This window comes from Lepidochelys kempii, chromosome 24 (assembly GCF_965140285.1).
Source record: "Lepidochelys kempii isolate rLepKem1 chromosome 24, rLepKem1.hap1, whole genome shotgun sequence".
Classification (NCBI taxonomy): domain Eukaryota; kingdom Metazoa; phylum Chordata; order Testudines; family Cheloniidae; genus Lepidochelys; species Lepidochelys kempii.
In genome coordinates this window covers 16,711,613-16,728,598 of record NC_136403.1, presented here as the reverse complement: position 1 = coordinate 16,728,598, position 16,986 = coordinate 16,711,613, and the positions used below count along the sequence as shown (strand labels likewise).

At 63.8% G+C, this 16,986-nt stretch overlaps 1 protein-coding gene across 1 annotated transcript; it reads left to right on the top strand.

The window, feature by feature from the left end:
* The first annotated feature begins 6,484 nt into the window (after positions 1–6,484).
* On the top strand, positions 6,485–16,436 carry LOC140902550 (NACHT, LRR and PYD domains-containing protein 12). The gene is made up of 8 exons (XM_073322744.2): positions 6,485–6,622; positions 7,766–8,093; positions 10,934–11,026; positions 11,313–11,369; positions 11,812–13,570; positions 14,056–14,142; positions 14,533–14,700; positions 15,386–16,436. Exons 2-8 carry the CDS (start codon positions 7,766–7,768, stop codon positions 15,690–15,692), a joined length of 2,799 nt encoding a protein of 932 aa, XP_073178845.1. The 5' UTR covers positions 6,485–6,622; the 3' UTR covers positions 15,693–16,436.
* The last annotated feature ends 550 nt before the right edge of the window (positions 16,437–16,986 follow it).

The window sequence follows — 16,986 nt, the reverse complement described above, 5'->3', positions numbered from 1 at the left end:
CAAGGTTCCCTCTCGTTTTCCCCACCCGCGTGCAGAGTGAATGTTGTGACGTGCACCAATATGGAGGAGACGTGCGACACGACCCTGTGTGCCCCGTCACCTCCTTATCGGGGCCAAAGTCATCTGGCGGGGGTGGGGCTGAGGGGTTCGGCGTGTGGGAGGGGCTCAGGGCTGGGGCAGAGGGTTGGGGGGTGAGGGCTCTGGGGTGGGGCCAGGGATGAGGGCCTTGGGGGGCATGCTGCCCCGAGTCTACAGCGGCCCTGAGCACCTGCCTGGCGCGCAGCTTAGAGGGAACTCCGGCTGGCAACCCGAGGTGCGGCCGGCACCCGGGTCGGGGTGTGTACATGAGCAGTTACGGTACCAGGGGGCCCCATGCCCAGCCCCCCGCCAGCCCCCGGTACCTGTGGGCACAACGGGCAGCGCGGCCTGGCTCTGCCCATGGGCGTTTTTGGCAGCGCAGGACACGTTGGCCAGGGCCCCGGCCGGGCCCCGCAGCTCCCCGCTCACGACGGGGCCCCGCGCCCACGAAGTCGCCTGCAGCTCTGGGCCCTCGAAGTCCCCGGGGAGGGTGCGGTTGGGCAGACGCCACTCGAGGCGGGGCGGGGGGTTCCCCTCGGCCGCGCAGTGACACGTGGCCGCCCCCCCAGGCCCACTGCCCCGCACCGTGCAGTTCCCCCACGGCAGCAGCTCCGGCGGGTCTGCAACGGGACACAGGACGTGTGGGGCACCGAGCCCAGATCCCCCGGCCACCCTTGAGCCAGCCAGTGCCCCGCCCAGGGGCCGGATCGGGGCCAGCACCCCCTAGAGGGGAACAGCCCTGTGCCCCATTCCCTGCCACCCAAGCCTTGGGGTTGATTGGGGGCCAGCACCTTCCAGAGGGGAAAAGCCCCATGCCCCATTTCCTGCAACCCTTAGCCAGCCCCCCAACCTGGGGCCGGCACCGGCTAGAGGGGAAAGACCCCGTAGCCCCTTCCGCACCCCCCGATCCAGCCAGTCCCCTGTCCCAGGAATGGATCGGGTCCTGTGCCCCCTAGAATGGAAAGGACCCGTGCCTCATTCCCCACCCCACTGAGCCCACCCCCGCCCTGTGCCCGGATCGGGGCCGGTGCCCCCTAGAGGGGAAAGGACCCGTGCCTCATTCCCCACCCCACTGAGCCCGCCCCCGCCCTGTGCCCGGATCGGGGCCGGTGCCCCCTAGAGGGGAAAGGACCCGTGCCTCATTCCCCACCCCACTGAGCCCACCCCCGCCCTGTGCCCGGATCGGGGCCGGTGCCCCCTAGAGGGGAAAGGACCCGTGCCTCATTCCCCACCCCACTGAGCCCGCCCCCGCCCTGTGCCCGGATCGGGGCCGGTGCCCCCTAGAGGGGAAAGGACCCGTGCCTCATTCCCCACCCCACTGAGCCCACCCCCGCCCTGTGCCCGGATCGGGGCCGGGGGGGCAGGGCCCCGCGTCCCGCTGCCCCCTCACACTCCACGTCGAGGTGCGCGGCGGGCGAGTCCTCCCCCAGGCCGATCTCGTTCTCGGCGGCGCAGCGGTAGGGCCCCGAGTGGCGCCCCACGGCCGGCACCGTCACCTCGGGGCCCCGGCCCAGCCCGGGCAGCAGGGCCCGGCGCGGCCCCTGGAACCAGCGGTACTCGGTGGCCGGAGGGTGGCTCTGGCTGGTGCATCGCAGGGTGACGCTGTCGCCTTCCTTCAGCCGGGCCGGCCCCACCACAGCCACGGCCGCGCCCCGCGGGCGATCTGGGGGGAGGGGGCACATTGGGGGGAGCCTGCCCCCACCAGCCACCCCGAGAGCCCAGAGCTCCTCCCGGCCTTCCCCGCAGCACCCCACCAGTCCTCGGGGCCAGCCCCGCCCCCTCTGGGGCCAGCCCCCACCGCGAGGGGAGAGTCCCCCCCCGCCCCCTGCAGCACGGCGCCCCCTGCTGACCCCCCGCCCTGCCCCCTGCACCACAGCGCCCCCTGCTGATCCCCCGCCCTGCCCCCTGCACCACAGCGCCCCCTGCTGACCCCCTGCCCTGCACCACAGCGCCCCCTGCTGACCCCCCACCCTGCCCCCTGCACCACAGCGCCCCCAGTGGCTCCCCGCCCGCACCGCCCTCTGCAGCACGGCGCCCCCTAGCGCCTCTCACTCACACTTGACCTGCAGGTACAGCCCGTTGCGAGCCTGCTGCTGGTTGGGGAAGGTGGCCGTGCACTGCAGGAGCCGCCCGTGGTCCTTGTACGAGGGGGTGTAGCTCAGCTCCGACTCCGCCCGCCAGCCGCCCCCCGCCAGCCGCTCGTGCCTGGTCGTGGCTTTGCCCCCGCCGGGGCTCCAGCCCAGGCTGGGAGGGGCCGAGGGGCAGGTGTGGCGGACGGAGCAGGTGATGGTGGCTTGGTCGCCCTCGATCAGCACCCCGGGGTCGCTCAGCATCAGCGGGTCTGGAGTGTCTGGGGGAGACAGACGGGGAGGGTGTTACAGACGGCAGCGAGCGATCGCCCTCAGATTCAGCCACCTCTGGGGTGGGTCACAGGGGCTGTTTCTACAGGGGCGCCTCGCCCGGCACCAAGATGCAGCCGTCTCTGGGGTGGGGCAGCTGTTTATACAAGGATCCCCCACCAGTGCTGAGATGCAGCTGCCTCTGGGGTGGGGGTGCAGGGACTGGGTTCTCCCCCTGGCTCTGGGAGGGGAGTGGGGTCTAGTGGTTAGAGCAGGGAGCATTTCTGAGGTCTGTGCTTTTAATGGCTGGTAACGGAGGAAGCAGTTTGAGGGGGAAGGGCTGGGCCCAGCCTGGGGCAGGGGGAGGAAGTGGGACTCTGGGGGGCTGTGCAGGGAGCTCTGTGTTTTTCCTTGGTGTGGCGTCTGCTCTGGTCCCCACTAGCCACCTGGCAACGAGCCCTCCCCCAGCTCTGCCGGTGCCCCTCGCCCAGCATTGAGATATAGGGAGGGGCGGCTTTTTATACAGGCATCCTGCAATGCGACTGTCTCTGGGGTGGAACCCTCTGCTGCCAGCCTCCCTTTGGCTGCATCTTTGTGCCCCGGGGGGCTGCCCTGTGCGAGGTGGGGGGTGTCCAGTTACCTGCCACCTCCACCCGGACTGTGACGTCGTAGAAGCGATGCCTGACGGAGTCGGGGTTGATCCAGACGTAGTAGCTCATAGCGTCCTCACTCTGCACGGGGCTTATGCTCAGGGTGCAGTTCCCCATCTCCGGATCCCCCAGCAGCTGAGTCCGGGCCTGGTACTCGGCCAGCACGCTGGCCATATCCTTGCTGTTATAGATCTCGGGGTAGCCCCGGCTCCGATACTGGTACCAGACCACGCTGAATGGACCGCCCAGGGACTCACGGGAGCCGGGGTAGGTGAACGAGCAGGGGATGACCACACAGGAACCCTTCAGAGCCCGGATGGTCCCAGGGAGTGAGGATCTCCAAGAGCCAGAGACATGGCTGTAATACAAAGCTGGAAAGACAGAATGTAGCGCTGATGTGCAGCCACCTCTGGGGCGGGGCAGCTGGGGAACAGCCACACATAACGCCACGCAGGTATGGCTCTCCTGGGGCCGAGAGGCAGCCACCTCTGGGGCGGGGCAGCTGGGGAACAGCCACACATAACGCCACGCAGGTATGGCTCTCCTGGGGCCGAGAGGCAGCCACCTCTGGGGCGGGGCAGCTGGGGAACAGCCACACATAACGCCACGCAGGTATGGCTCTCTTGGGGCCGAGAGGCAGCCACCTCTGGGGCGGGGCAGCTGGGGAACAGGGATGGCTGCGACTTACCTTCCAGCAGGGCCAGCAGGAGGTGCTGCCACGTGAGGCTCACAGCGTGACGGGCCTGGGGGGATCCAGCCATGTCGGGGGGATTCAATTCGGACCCCAAGTGTCCGTCCCCTCCCCCTCTCTGCTCTGCAATGCGAGGTCAGTTGTGAAAGCTGGGGCTGGAGAGAGAGCCGTGGGTTATAAGTGGAACTGATCTAGCCTGCATCGAGGCCAGCGCCCCCCCCCCCAACTGGGAAAGGCCCCAGGCCCCATTCTCCACCCCCGAGCCAGCCAGTCCCCACCCTGGGGCCAGATTGGGGCTGTGCCGCCTACGCGGGGCCCCGTATCTCACTCACCCCAGGACTCGCTCTCCCTTTGCTGTCTCTCCGCCCGGGGCAGTCGCAGCCCAAAGCCCTTTGGCTTCCTTAGGAAAACCCGCAGCTCATGTTGCTGGAGCCAGTCCTGGCTGGGAAACGGGTAGGGGGTCACCCCGCCCCGCATCACCGGTCCAGCTCCTCCCCTAGGAGAGACCCCGCCCCCACCCCAGGGAGCTGCTCACTCCCCTCCATCCCTTGCCCCCCCCATCTACAGCAGGGAAACTGAGGCAGCAGCAGAGCTCAAAATAGAGCCAGGACTCCTGGGTTCTCTCCCTGGCTTTAGGAGGGGAGTGGGGTCTAGTGGTTAGAGCAGGGGCGGGGGGGTCATCAGCAGCTGGGCACGGGCTGAGCAGACACAGACGGAGGTCACATGACCCAGCACAGTCCCCGTCCCCCACCACCCAGCTGCTGGCCGCTTGCCCAGGCCTGGCTCGGGGGAACTCCCGGCCTCTGCATGGACCCAGGCCTCCCTCCCCCATGCACCCCATCTCCCTCCCATATCTCCCCATCCAGTCGCAGCCCATCTCCCTCCACCCACCCATCTATCCCCACCCACTCCCTCTCCCTACCCCCACCCACCCTATCTATTCCTCCATCCCCCATACACCCCTCTATCTATCCATCCCAAGACACCCCCACATGTATCCCCATACATCCCTCTGTCTATCCATCCACACCTCTAATTATCTACCACTATCCATCCCCCCCACCCCCATCTAGCTATCTATCCTCCCCGCCCCCCCTCACCCAGCTCTGGACTCCCATACCTCTCTCAGGGCCCAGTCACAGGCTCCTGGTCAGTTTCACTTTCCTGTAGCAATTTCTGGTCAGTTTCACTCTCCCCCCTTGGCCTCCCCTTACCCCATCTGGGCCCGATTTCCCGCCCCCTGCCCCCTGCCCCCCGGCTCAGGGTGGCTGATGCTGTGAAGGGGAGTGATGGCGGGGGTCAGTCCTTCAGGGTCTCAGCCAAACCCAGGGGAGGGGGATAGCCAGGACTCCTGGGTTCTTGCCCTGGTTCTGGGGGAGGGAAGAGGGTCCAGGGGTTAGCGCAGGGAGGCTGGGACCCAGGACTCCTGGGTTCTACCCCGGGCTCTGGGCGAGGGGGTTCTGTGGGACACACCCCACCTTTCCTTCCATTTCTCCTCCCTTCACCCCCATATCCCCCCTTCCCCCCCAACTTGCTGCGCTGGGAATTCCCGAGACCCCCTCACCAGGCAGGGACGGCGTCCGGCCGGACCCCAGCGCCCCTAGAGCTGGCCCAAGCCTGGCTCTCGCTGTCTTCCTCTTGCCCTCGTTTTCTCTCCGTCCGCTCTGCGCTCCGGCCAACTATAAATAATTGCTTCTCTGTCGCCCTGGGGCCCGGCTGAATCCGTGAAGCCGCAGCTTCCACTCCCGCCCCTTCCCCACATCTGCCCTGGCACATGCCATGGAGGGGCATCGGGGGGGGCACTCAGGGGCACCCACCCCATACACAGCCCACTAGCCCCTGGGTGACCTTTGGGCTGGCATTGCTGGAATGGAGCAGGAGAGAGACAGAGTGTGAGTGTGTGTCCATGTCTGTGTCCCCTTCCCTGCCCCAGCAGGCCAGGCAGAGCGTGTGTGTGTGTGTGTAAGAGAGAGACATGCTGCGGGTGTGTTTGTGACACTGGGCTGGTGTGACACCGTGGGGGGGGGGTCACACAAGGACACATTCATAGGGCAATGGCCTCCACTTGGAAGGACCCCAGGCACCGATAAGGCGACAGATTAACACACACGCAAATTGGAACAGAGAGCGGGAAGAGGTCAGGAGTGAGGGGCACCGGCGGAGCTGGGGGGAGCCCAGGGCTGGGCTGGCAGGGGGCTGCGGGTCGGGAGTGAGGGGCACCGGCGGAGCTGGGGGGAGCCCAGGGCTGGGCTGGCAGGGGGCTGCGGGTCGGGAGTGAGGGGCACCGGCGGAGCTGGGGGGAGCCCAGGGCTGGGCTGGCAGGGGGCTGCGGGTCGGGAGTGAGGGGCACCGGCGGAGCTGGGGGAGGGCTCGTTGCCAGGTGGCTAGTGGGGACCAGAGCAGACACCACACCAAGGAAAAACACAGAGCTCCCTGCACAGCCCCCCAGAACCCCACTTCCTCCCCCTGCCCCAGGCTGGGCCCAGCCCTTCCCCCTCAAACTGCTTCCCCTGTTACCAGCTATTAAAAGCACAGACCTCAGCAACACTTCCTGCTCTAACGACTAGACCCCACTCCCCTCCCAGAGCCAGGGGGAGAACCCAGGAGTCCTGGCTCCGAGACCGTCCCCCCCCACCACTAGACCCCACTCCCCTCCCAGAGCTGGGGAGAGAACCCAGGAGTCCTGGCTCCCAGCCCCCTGCTCTCACCCAGGGAGGGAGGGGCTATTACCCAGCAAGGCCTTTGCTGATTGTGGTTAATGATTGAGTCAAAGGTTGCTCAGGAGAGAGGTGACATCCCTGCCGGGCCGGGAACAGCAGGGCTCAGGGACTGTGCAGATCCAGCTAGGGAACAGCTGGACCCAGGTAGGACCCACACCACTGCCCGGATGTGGGATGGGGTCTAGTGGTTAGAGCAGAGGGGGTTGGGAGGGGGCCTGGACTCCTGGGTTCTATCCCAGCTCAGGGGAAAGTGGGGGTCTAGTGGGTTAGAACGGGGGTGGGGCTGGGAGTTCAGGCCCCATGGCCCAGATCCAGCCCCCACCTTGTCTGCTGGCAAGGGGGTGGTTAGCTCCCGTGTGTGTGTGTGGTGGGCGGGTCCCTCTCCCTGGGACAGGGCTGAGACTGGACACACTCAGTTCACAGGCAGGGCCATGACACTGAAGGAGCCCAGAGAGAATCCCCCACTGGGGCTGGATCAGAGCTGGCGCCCCTGAGAGGCGAAAGGCCCCGTGCCCCATTCCCTGCCCCCCCACCCAGCAGCCACGCCACCCCCATCTCAGTTACTGGAGGGCTGTATTAGTGGAATGAAGGTCAAGTTGTCAGCTCCTTGGAGGAGTGGAGATAAGACGCCCCGCCCTCCCCACATCACCACCCCCCGCCCCCCCCTCCACCCCTTCACTGCCCCATTCCCTGCTCACTGAATAAGGGTCACAGGCCACCTGAGCTGCCAAGCCGGGATCAGCTGGGTGGGTGACTGGATGGGAGACCAGCTGCAGGGTCGGGGGCTCTCCCCCAGCGGTCAGGGCTGGCCCCAATGGTGCTAGGGGGCACTGTGCTGCAGGGTGGGGCTCAGGACGGGGCACTCACCCCTCCAATTTAGACTATGAATAGCATTTTCCTGGCTCTGGGAGGGGAGTGGGGGCTAGTGGTCAGAGCAGGGGGGCTGGGAGCCAGGAGTCCTGGGTTCTACCCCTGGCTCTGAGAGGGGACTGGGGGCTAATGGTCAGAGCAGGGGGGGCTGGGAGCCAGGAATCCTGGGTTCTACCCCTGGCTCTGGGAGGGGAGTGGGGGCTAGTGGTCAGAGCAGGGGGGCTGGGAGCCAGGAGTCCTGGGTTCTCTCCCTGGCTCTGAGAGGGGAGTGGGGGCTAATGGTCAGAGCAGGGGGGCTGGGAGCCAGGAGTCCTGGGTTCTCTCCCTGGCTCTGGGAGGGGAGTGGGGGCTAGTGGTCAGAGCAGGGGCGGCTGGGAGCCACGACCCCTGGGTTCTCTCTCCATCTCTCCCCAGCAGATGCCTGCCCCCCAGCATTTCCCCCAGCTGATCCAGCAGCACCGGGAGCCCCTGCTCCGCTGGCTCCAGGGGAGCCCCCAGCCCCTGCTGCGTCGGCTCCATGACAGGGAGGCGCTGAGCCAGGCGGAGTACTTCGCCTTGCTGGAGACGGCCCCTCAGGCCAACCAGGTCATTGCGCTGCTCGAGTGGGTCAGCCAGGGGGCCGAGCGGAGCCGGTGCTTCCTGGAGGCGCTGCGGGAGCTGCAGGAGGAATATGGTGCAGAGCTCCAGCAATGGCTGGAGGAGAAGTACCCTGAGAAAAGGAGACCGTGGCCTCCACTGCAGCCAGGTACGGGGCGCCCCCTCCCAGGGGGTGCCAGATCCCACCCAGCCCGGGGCGGGGCACTGCCTGGCTTGCGGGGGGACACACGGGGCCTGTCCCCCCCAGGGGGCGCCAGATCCCACCCAGCCCGGGGCAGGGCACTGCCTGGCTTGCGGGGGGACACACGGGGCCTGTCCCCCCCAGGGGGCGCCAGATCCCACCCAGCCCGGGGCGGGGCACTGCCTGGCTTGCGGGTGGACACACGGGGCCTGTCCCCCCCAGGGGGCGCCAGATCCCACCCAGCCCGGGGCAGGGCACTGCCTGGCTTGCGGGGGGAGAGGCACGGGGGGCTGGATCTGAAATTTGGGGGAAATCACAGGAACGCCGAAACGTTCCGCCTCACGTCAGCCTTGACGGGGCACAGACTCCATCGCTGTGTCCTGGTGTCTTTCCCGTCCCTTCCTCCAGCTTCCGCCTTCAACCATCCCTCCGTCTACCCGGCTTTCTTTGATAGCCATCCACCTGGCCAGCTGTGTTTTTATGTCCCTCCAACCTGCCGTCCCTACAGCCTGTTTGATATCCATCATTCTTCCATCCTTCTGTGCCCAGCCAGCCTTGCCATCCACCCAGCCCTTCTCTTTTTCCATCCACCCATCTGTCTCTATTTCCACCCACCCATCTCTATTTCCACCCACCCATCCACCCATCCAACTTTCCATCCATCCTTCTTTTACAGCTACCCAGACATACATCCAATTATCCATCTCTATATCCATCCATCCACCCACCCATGCAACCTTGCACCCAGCTATCCATCCGTCACCGCCCCTTCTCAGCCTCTCTACTCACCCCTGGAGCGCCTCCTCCTGGCCGCTTGGAGGATTAGCGCTTTCCAGGTCCGATGCCCCTTCTGCCGTGGCTAGCGCACCCTGCTGTCTCTCTCTCTCTCAGACTCCAGGTGCTCTCCCTGAATGGCTCGGCCCTCTGGCCAGGGCACTCGGGGGTTTCCCCCTTCCAGGGCATCAAACTCTTTCCACAGTAGCTGTCTCCAGCTGTCTTCTCAGTCCCTGCCCAGGTGGCACCACTTCCCCGGGCCCGGCCTCTATTCCCGTTCCAGCCCAGCAACTTCCTGATCCACAGCCAAGGTCTGCCCCATCTCAAACCTCGCTGCCCTTTCCCTGCCCCTCTCTCCGGCTTCCTTCCTTCCCTCGCTAATGTCCAGACAGCGGCTGCAGGTGCCTTCCCTGCAGCCCCCTTTGTTAGGGGGCTTATTCCTTCACCCGCTTACTTCCCTGGTCCTTCTCACATGAACAGAGAACAACAGTACCCAAAGTCCAAAGGTGCAAACAATTTGATGTTTATTGGGGTGAACTTCCAGCAGGCCTGATTCCAGTTTCCTTCCTTAGTATCCTCCTTCCCAGCTCTGACACCACAGAGCCTTACACCTGTGTCCCTGTTCCCATTCCCCCCGCCCTTAGCAAAACCTGATTCCAATTTCCTCACCCCCATTCCCTGTTCCCATTTCCCCCTTTAGCAAAACATGATTCCAATTTTCTTACCCCCATTCCCTGTTCCCATCTCCCCCACCCACACACCCCTCCACTTCCTGATTGACTGCAGACTATATAGTAAAACTTGAGTTTGGCTTAGCTATACCTTAACCAGTCATTTTCCTGAAATTTAAGGAACCAATCCTAACGTATTGTAACATGATTATGTAACCGATGATATCCCACCACCTTCATTAGTTTACACCCAGCAAAATTAATTATACAGCAGACAGGAACAATCACAGAACCAGACAGAGATTATACAGACAAACAATGGGGAAATGGGGCCGACAGTGACAAAACACCGAAATGAGGATTTCACACCCCAGCTATTGAGAAGTGAGTTCTTGCCAGACAGGATGCTACCAAACTAAGTTGCCTTTTACATCTTCTAGGCACTTCCCTTTCTCTGGAGGCGATCGGCACTATCAGGACAGGATTGTATCCTAACAGCCCAATGGCACCTTCTTTCAATGGGACTAGTTTGGGATGTGAGGAGGTGACCGGTCGCTTCCCAGCTTATGGCTGCCTCTGCTGCTTAGCCAAAGGCCTTAGCCTAAGAACAGGGCCTCAGACTGTCACAGGAAGCGAAGGCCCTTACACCGGCAGCCAGCGATTTTGAGTCTTTCTTTTATACCTCTAGAACTAGCTAAGTGATAAGAATACACCTAAATTCTTAGAGTATCGGCCTTTACAGACAGGCCTGAATATCTATATCCTATCACCCTTCTGCTGCCAGCTTCCTGGCTTTATCCCACCCCACCTGTTCCCGCTCACCAGGCTCCATTACCAGTCAGGGGTTACTTTGGCACCCAGTTCCCCTCAGCTGTGGCCTACCCGGTTACCTGGCCCCTTCTCAGCCTCATCCCATCTCCTTTATAGCTATCCCTCCACACATCCAACCTTTCTCCCAGCTAACCACCCTTTTTATATCCATCCATCCCTTTTATATCCCTCCAGCCATGCATCCAACCTTCCATCCATCTACCCATCCAGCCTTCCACCCATGCAACCTTCCACCCATCCATCCATCTTCTTTATAGCCATCCCTCCACACATCCAACCTTCCATCCATCTACCCATCCAGTCTTCCATTCATCCTACCTTCCACCCATCCATCCGTCTTCTTTACGTCCATCCACCCGCACCTCCAGCCTTCCATCTGTCCATCTTTCTCTTGTATCTATTCATCCATTTGACTCTCCTTTTGATATCCATCCAGCCACCTTTCTTTAATATTCATACAGCCAACTCTCTCTTTTTATAGGCATCCACCCAACCAACCACTATTTTGATCCCCATCCATCTCTTTCGCAGACAATCCCAAACCTCCAAAATCCAACCACACATTCCTGAGGAAAATCCTGCGGAAAAACACCAAGAAATATGAACCAACCCCAGAGCCGCCAGGTGAGACTCCCCCACCACCCCCACCCCACCAACCAACCTCAGGAACAACACCTTATCAGTGAGGGATCATCAGCCCAAGACATAGGCTGGGAGGGGAGTGGGGTCTAGTGGATTAGAGCGGGGGGGCCGGGAGCCAGAACTCCTGGGGTCTCTCCCCAGTTCTGAGGCCACAGCAGGATGTCATGGAGGAGGTGTGGGCAGGGAGAGGCTTGGCACAGCCCAGCTCTGGGGCCCGGATCTGGTTCCTCCCCCCAAGCAAGAAGTACACTTGTCCCTTGTCCGACAGGTGGGGAGTGCACCGGGAACCTGAACTTCCGAAAGGCTCCGAGCGCCCCGCTGAAAGGTATGGAGTGAGGGCACTGGGGAGGGAGGTCAGGGTGTTGGGAGGAGGGGAGAGAGTTGGGGTGACAGAGGGGCCAGGGGAAGGGAGGGAAAGTTGGGGGGGAAGGGTCAGAGAGGTTGGAGAGAGGGTTGGGGGCCAGGGCTGGTGGGTCGGGTTAGGGGAGTTGGGAGAGGATCTTGGGGTTGGGGGCAAGGCAGGGGCAGAGATGGGGGTTGAGGGGAGGATTTGGGGGCAGAGATGGGGGAGTTGCAGAGGGATTGGGGGCAAAGATGGGGGTTGAGGGGAGCCTGGGGGAGCGGGGATTGGGGGGGAGAGATGGGGGAGTTGCAGAAGGACCAGGGGCTGGGAGGGCTGGAGGAGATGGGGGGCAGATTGAGGTGTGAGGGGCAGGTCCGGGGGGCAGGAGTGCAGACACATGACCCCGTCCCCCGCTTCTTCCCAGCTGTCCTGCAGCGCCACCGGGCCTCCCTGCTGCTGCACACCCAGCAGCTGTGCACTAACACCTGTGACGCCCGCTCCTGCAGCCCCCTCGAGATCCGCTACACCCCACTGCTGCTGCTGGACCCCTCCGGCCCCACCGTGCCCCCCGGGCACGAGCACCTGGCCCTGGCCGCCCGCCGCACCCGCCTCCTCCCGCTCCATGCCCCCCGCCGGCTCCCCCTGCGCCACCTCCTGGCCCCGCTGCCCACCGAGACCCAGGCCCCCCGCCGGGTGGCCCTGAGCGGCGCCGCCGGCATTGGCAAGAGCGTGACCGTGCAGAAGATCCTGCACGACTGGGCTCTGGGCGCGGCTTTCCAGGGCCCCCTCTGTGCCTTGGATTTCTCCTGCCAGGAGCTCAGCCTGGTGCCCAGCCCTGTCACCCTGGAGGGGCTGATCTGTGCCAAGCGCCCCCACCTCCAGGAGGTGCTACCCGAGCTGCTGGCGCGGCCCGGGGACCTCCTCGTCCTCGTGGACGGCTTGGATGAATTCCGGCACCCGTTGGACGGCGGAACTGCCCGCCACCGGCCCGGCCACCCGGCCCACGTCAAGGAGCTGGTGCGGGGACTCATCGACGGGACCCTGCTGCCCGGGGCAGCCGTCGTGGTGACGTCCCGGCCGTGCCCGGCCCTCTCCGGCATCCCCTTTGATCGCCACTTGCTGATCCTCGGCTTTGACGAGGACCAGGTGGAGGACTACTTCCGCCGGTTCTTCCGGGATGCCGAGCGAGCCGCTGCCGTGCAGGGCTACATCTCCGGCCACCAAGGCTTAGCCGGGCTGTGTTTCATCCCCCTCTATTGCTTCATTTTGTGCACCGCCCTGGGGGAGTTCTTCCCTGCTCGCCAGGCGGCTGACCCCTCTCCACCCACCACCATCACTGAGGTCTATTGCTGCTATTTGACCACCATCCTGGGGCACAGCTGGTCTCCGGAGCCGGGCGCCGGGCAGCTGGTCCTGCGTCTGGGGCACCTGGCGTACGCCACCCTGTTGGCCGGGAAGATCCTCTTCACCCCGGCTGAGCTGCGGGAATTCGGATTCGACCCCCAAGACCTTCCGGGCACTTTCTTCAACCCCATCTTCTCTGGGGAAGACCGGCAGGTCTATTGCTTCTTCCACCTGACAGTGCAGGAGTTCCTGGCCGCGCTGTACTGCGTGGCTGCCCTGGATCCTGGTGCTGAGGACCTCATGCCCTGCCTGGATCTCTGGTGGGAGGGATCAGCTCAGCGGGACGGGGACCCGGAGCCCTCCTGGACGTCACCAGGCGAATCCAGTCTCCTCAACTCCACCCGGCAGCTCCTGAGGGGCCACCAGTCTCGGTGGGACAATCTCCAGATGTTCGCCAGGTTCTTCATGGGGCTGCTGACCTCCAGGCTGGAGGGGAGGCTGGAGGGGTTGGCCGGAGGCTTCTCCGGAGACGTGCTGGGGCCCGTGGCCGACTGGCTGGGGAGGAAGCTCAGAGGAGACACCGAGCGACGCCTTCTCTCGCTCCTGCACTGCGTGGCTGAGCTGCGCCAGGAGCGGGTGACGGGCCGGGTGGCCCGCGAGCTGGAGGACGTCAACCTCTTCAAGGTGACCCTCAACCCAGCCGACTGCGCCGCCCTGGCCTACGTGCTGGGGGCCTCGGAGCCCGGGCGGGTGAAGAACCTCAACCTGAGCTACAGCAACATGGGCATGGCCGGGCTGCGCAGGATCCGGGGGCTGCTGCACCGCTGCGAGACGCTGCAGTGAGTGTGGGGGTGGGTGTGCGTGTGACACCCAGGACTCCTGGGTTCTATCCCCAGCTCTGGGAGGGGGCCTAGTGGTTAGAGCGGGGGGGGCTGGGAGTCAGGACTCCTGGGTTCTCTCCCTGGCTGTGGGAGGGGTGTGGGGCCTAGTGGTTAGAGCGGGGGGGGCTGGGAGTCAGGACTCCTGGGTTCTCTCCCTGGCTGTGGGAGGGGTGTGGGGGTCTAATGGTTAGAACGGGGGGTGGCTGGAAGCCAGGATGCCTGGGTTCTATCCTTGGCTCTGGGAGTGGAGTGGGGTCTAGTGGTTAGAACAAGGGGCTGGGAGTCAGGACTCCTGGGTTCTATCCCCAGCCCTGGGAGGGGAGGGGGCCTAGTGGTTAGAGCAGGGAGGCTGGGAGTCAGGACTCCTGGGTTCTGCCCCAGACTCCGGGAGCAGGGGTTACCCGGTGCTCTGGTCCCCTCTCACGCTGTCCACTCCTCCGCAGGCTGCGCTATAATTCTCTGGACAAGGAGGCAGCCGTCATCGAGGCCGAGGTGCTGAGATCCCCACAGTGCCAAGTGAAACGGCTGCTGTGAGTGACCCAGGGCGGAGGGCGGGCTGGCTCGGGGGCAATGGGGCATGGGACCTTTCCCCCCTAGGGGGTGCCAGCTCTGAACCAGCCCCAGCGTGGGGACTGGCTGGCTCAGGGGGGCAGGAAATGGGCTTTGGCCCCTCTAGCTCCATATGGGAATTGAGTTTGCCAGGTCTCAGCCCATTTCCCAGCAGGAACAGGGACCATCTTCCCACCTCCGATACTAACCGACCCCTTTGCTGGCAGCCCAAAAGAGATGCCAAGGGCTGGCTGGGCTACGGGGAGCGAGCCCCCATCTCTGGGGCAGGGGGGCGGGACGCACCCAGAGTCATCGGGCTGGGGGGGATTTCTGAGCCCTCAGGTGGATCCTGTCACTCTGCTTCCCCGCAGCCTGTGCGGGAACTGTCTGGGCTCGGAGGGGGCGAGGCGGCTGTGGGAGGCCCTGAGGGAGAATCGCACCCTGGAGGAGCTGTACCTGGACATCACCAGCATCACTGACAGCGGCCTGGACAACATGCTACCCTGCCTCCTGGCCAACAGCACCCTCCGGCTCCTGACGTGAGTGCCTGCTGCTGCCCTGCAGGGGGCGCTGTGCTGTGCTCTCCCCTCGTGGTCCGGACTGGCCCCGATGCCCCTGGGCGGCACTAGGGGGCGCTGTGCTGCAGGGGGTGGGATGGGGAATCTCCCCTGGCAGTCAGGGCTGGGCCCAATGCCCCAGGGCGGCGCTAGGGGGCGCTGTGTTGCAGGGGGAGGATAGCTCAGTGGTTTGAGCATTGGCCTGTTAAACCTGGGGTTGTGAGTTCAATCCTTGAGGGGGCCAATTAGGGATCTGGGGCAAAGATTGGGGATTGGTCCTGCTTTGAGCAGGGGGTTGGACTAGATGACCTCCTGAGGTCCCTTCCAACCCTGATATTCTATGATTTCAGGGGGTGGGCTGGGGAATCGCCCCTGGCCGTCAGTTCTGACCTTAATATTGCATCTCAGCCCCGGGTGAGGGTCCTTGTATAAACAGCCTGCACGCCCCACCCCAGAGGTGGCCGCATTTCAGAGTTGAGTGAGGGATCCCTGTACAACCAGCCCTCGTGCCCCACCCCAGCAGCAGCCGAATCTCAGCGCCCAGTATATACAACGGCTCCATCCCTGCCAGCCCCTGGCGAGCAACCCCAATAAAAATCGGCCACTGCACCCCAGATGCAGCTGCATCTCTGCGATCCCCTGACTATTGTCCCCCACCCCTGGGCAGCGTCGTGGGGAACCGGCTGAGCGAGGCTGGGCAGCAGACGCTGTCGGAGCTGAGCCGTCGCAAGCCAGGCCTGAAGGTGATCAGCACGTTTGAGAGCGACATGGGCCTGCTCCAGGCCTACCTGGACTGGGTGGAAGAGATCAAGGCCGACCCCGACCAGATGGACGCCGTGAAGAACGCCGATGCCTTGCGCTGCATCGTCTCCGTCCTCCGGAACTTGGACGAAGCCAGGGCCAGCCCCGAGGCCCAGGCCCGAATCCGAGAGCTGAGGAGAGAGATCAGCGCCCTCCTGGGGGAGAAGGAGTGAAAGGTGCTAGGAGCTGCAAGTCTCACTGCTAGGCTCCTTCCCGCCACCGTGGGGAGACACCCACTGAGATCCCCCGTGATGCCATCTGGGTAAAGCTGTAGGGTAACTAAGGTGTTTGGGGGAGCTGGAAACAGGACACGGGGTGTTTCCTCTCTAGGGGGTGCCGGCGCCCATCCAGCCCCACGTCAGGGGACGGGCTGGCTCAGGAGGGTGGGGAACGGGACTTTCCCCTCTCGGGGGCGCCGGCTCCCATCCGAACCCAGATTATTCCCATCTGAATGGCTGTGTGTAATGAACGGCGAGGTTCTCAGCTCTGTTCCCAGTAGGGCAGGCAGCCCCATCACACTCCTCACCCCACGGACATTAAGCATCCCCATTGCCGCTAGCCCCAGCAGAGAGGCTGAGGGGTAGATACACCGTGGAGTCTGAACCCCCTTCTCCCTCATCTGCAGGGCATGGAGATAAACTGGCAGAGGGTGTGGGGCGGGATAGGAAGGGTCTGCCTGGGAATTTCACAGCAAGAACTGGGACAGAACCCAGCTGCCAGCGCCTGGGAGTTACGGAGAATCCCTCTCATTCTGAGCACTATAGGGGACATGACACACACTAGAACATACCTACTTCCCTGCCAAAGGGAGCAGTAGTGAGTACATCATCAGATCCACGGCTCCTCTGCTAATTTCAGTATAAACTGGCTCCAGGATGGGAATGTTTTTATATAAATCCCCCTTAAAAAAGGGGGATATTGGTAAATATTGGAAATAAATAAATTTGTATTACTAGTCATTGTATGTACTGCTGTTGCCCCTCAGAGCTCGAGGCCTGGGGGCTGACGCCGATGCCCCAGCATGGCGCTAGGGGGTGCTGTGCTGCAGGGAGCAGGGCGGGATGGGGGCTCTGCCCTGGCAGTCAGGGCTGGCTCCGATGCCCCTCGGCGGCTTATTAGGTGGTGCTATGGTGAAATATCGTCCCAGTTAGCTTAGGGAGTCTCTGGATGGATGGGGTAGAGGGTGACAGATCATCCCACCCCTAAATCCTGGGGTTGACCCAGTCTAGCCTGGCCCCCCTACTGCCCCCCATATTCCCTAGGAAGACCCTTCAAACTCCCCCAATGCCCTCTTCCCTACTCTGATACCCCACATCCTCTTGAACCATTCTCCCCACCCCATTCCCCATATTTGGGGAGTCCAATCCCAGTTCACCCCCAAACACCTGGCACCCCCTTCCCGGACAGCCTGGCGCCCCCTCCCTCTCTGCTGACCCAGAGACCTCAGGCTGGGGGTGTGTGGATGGA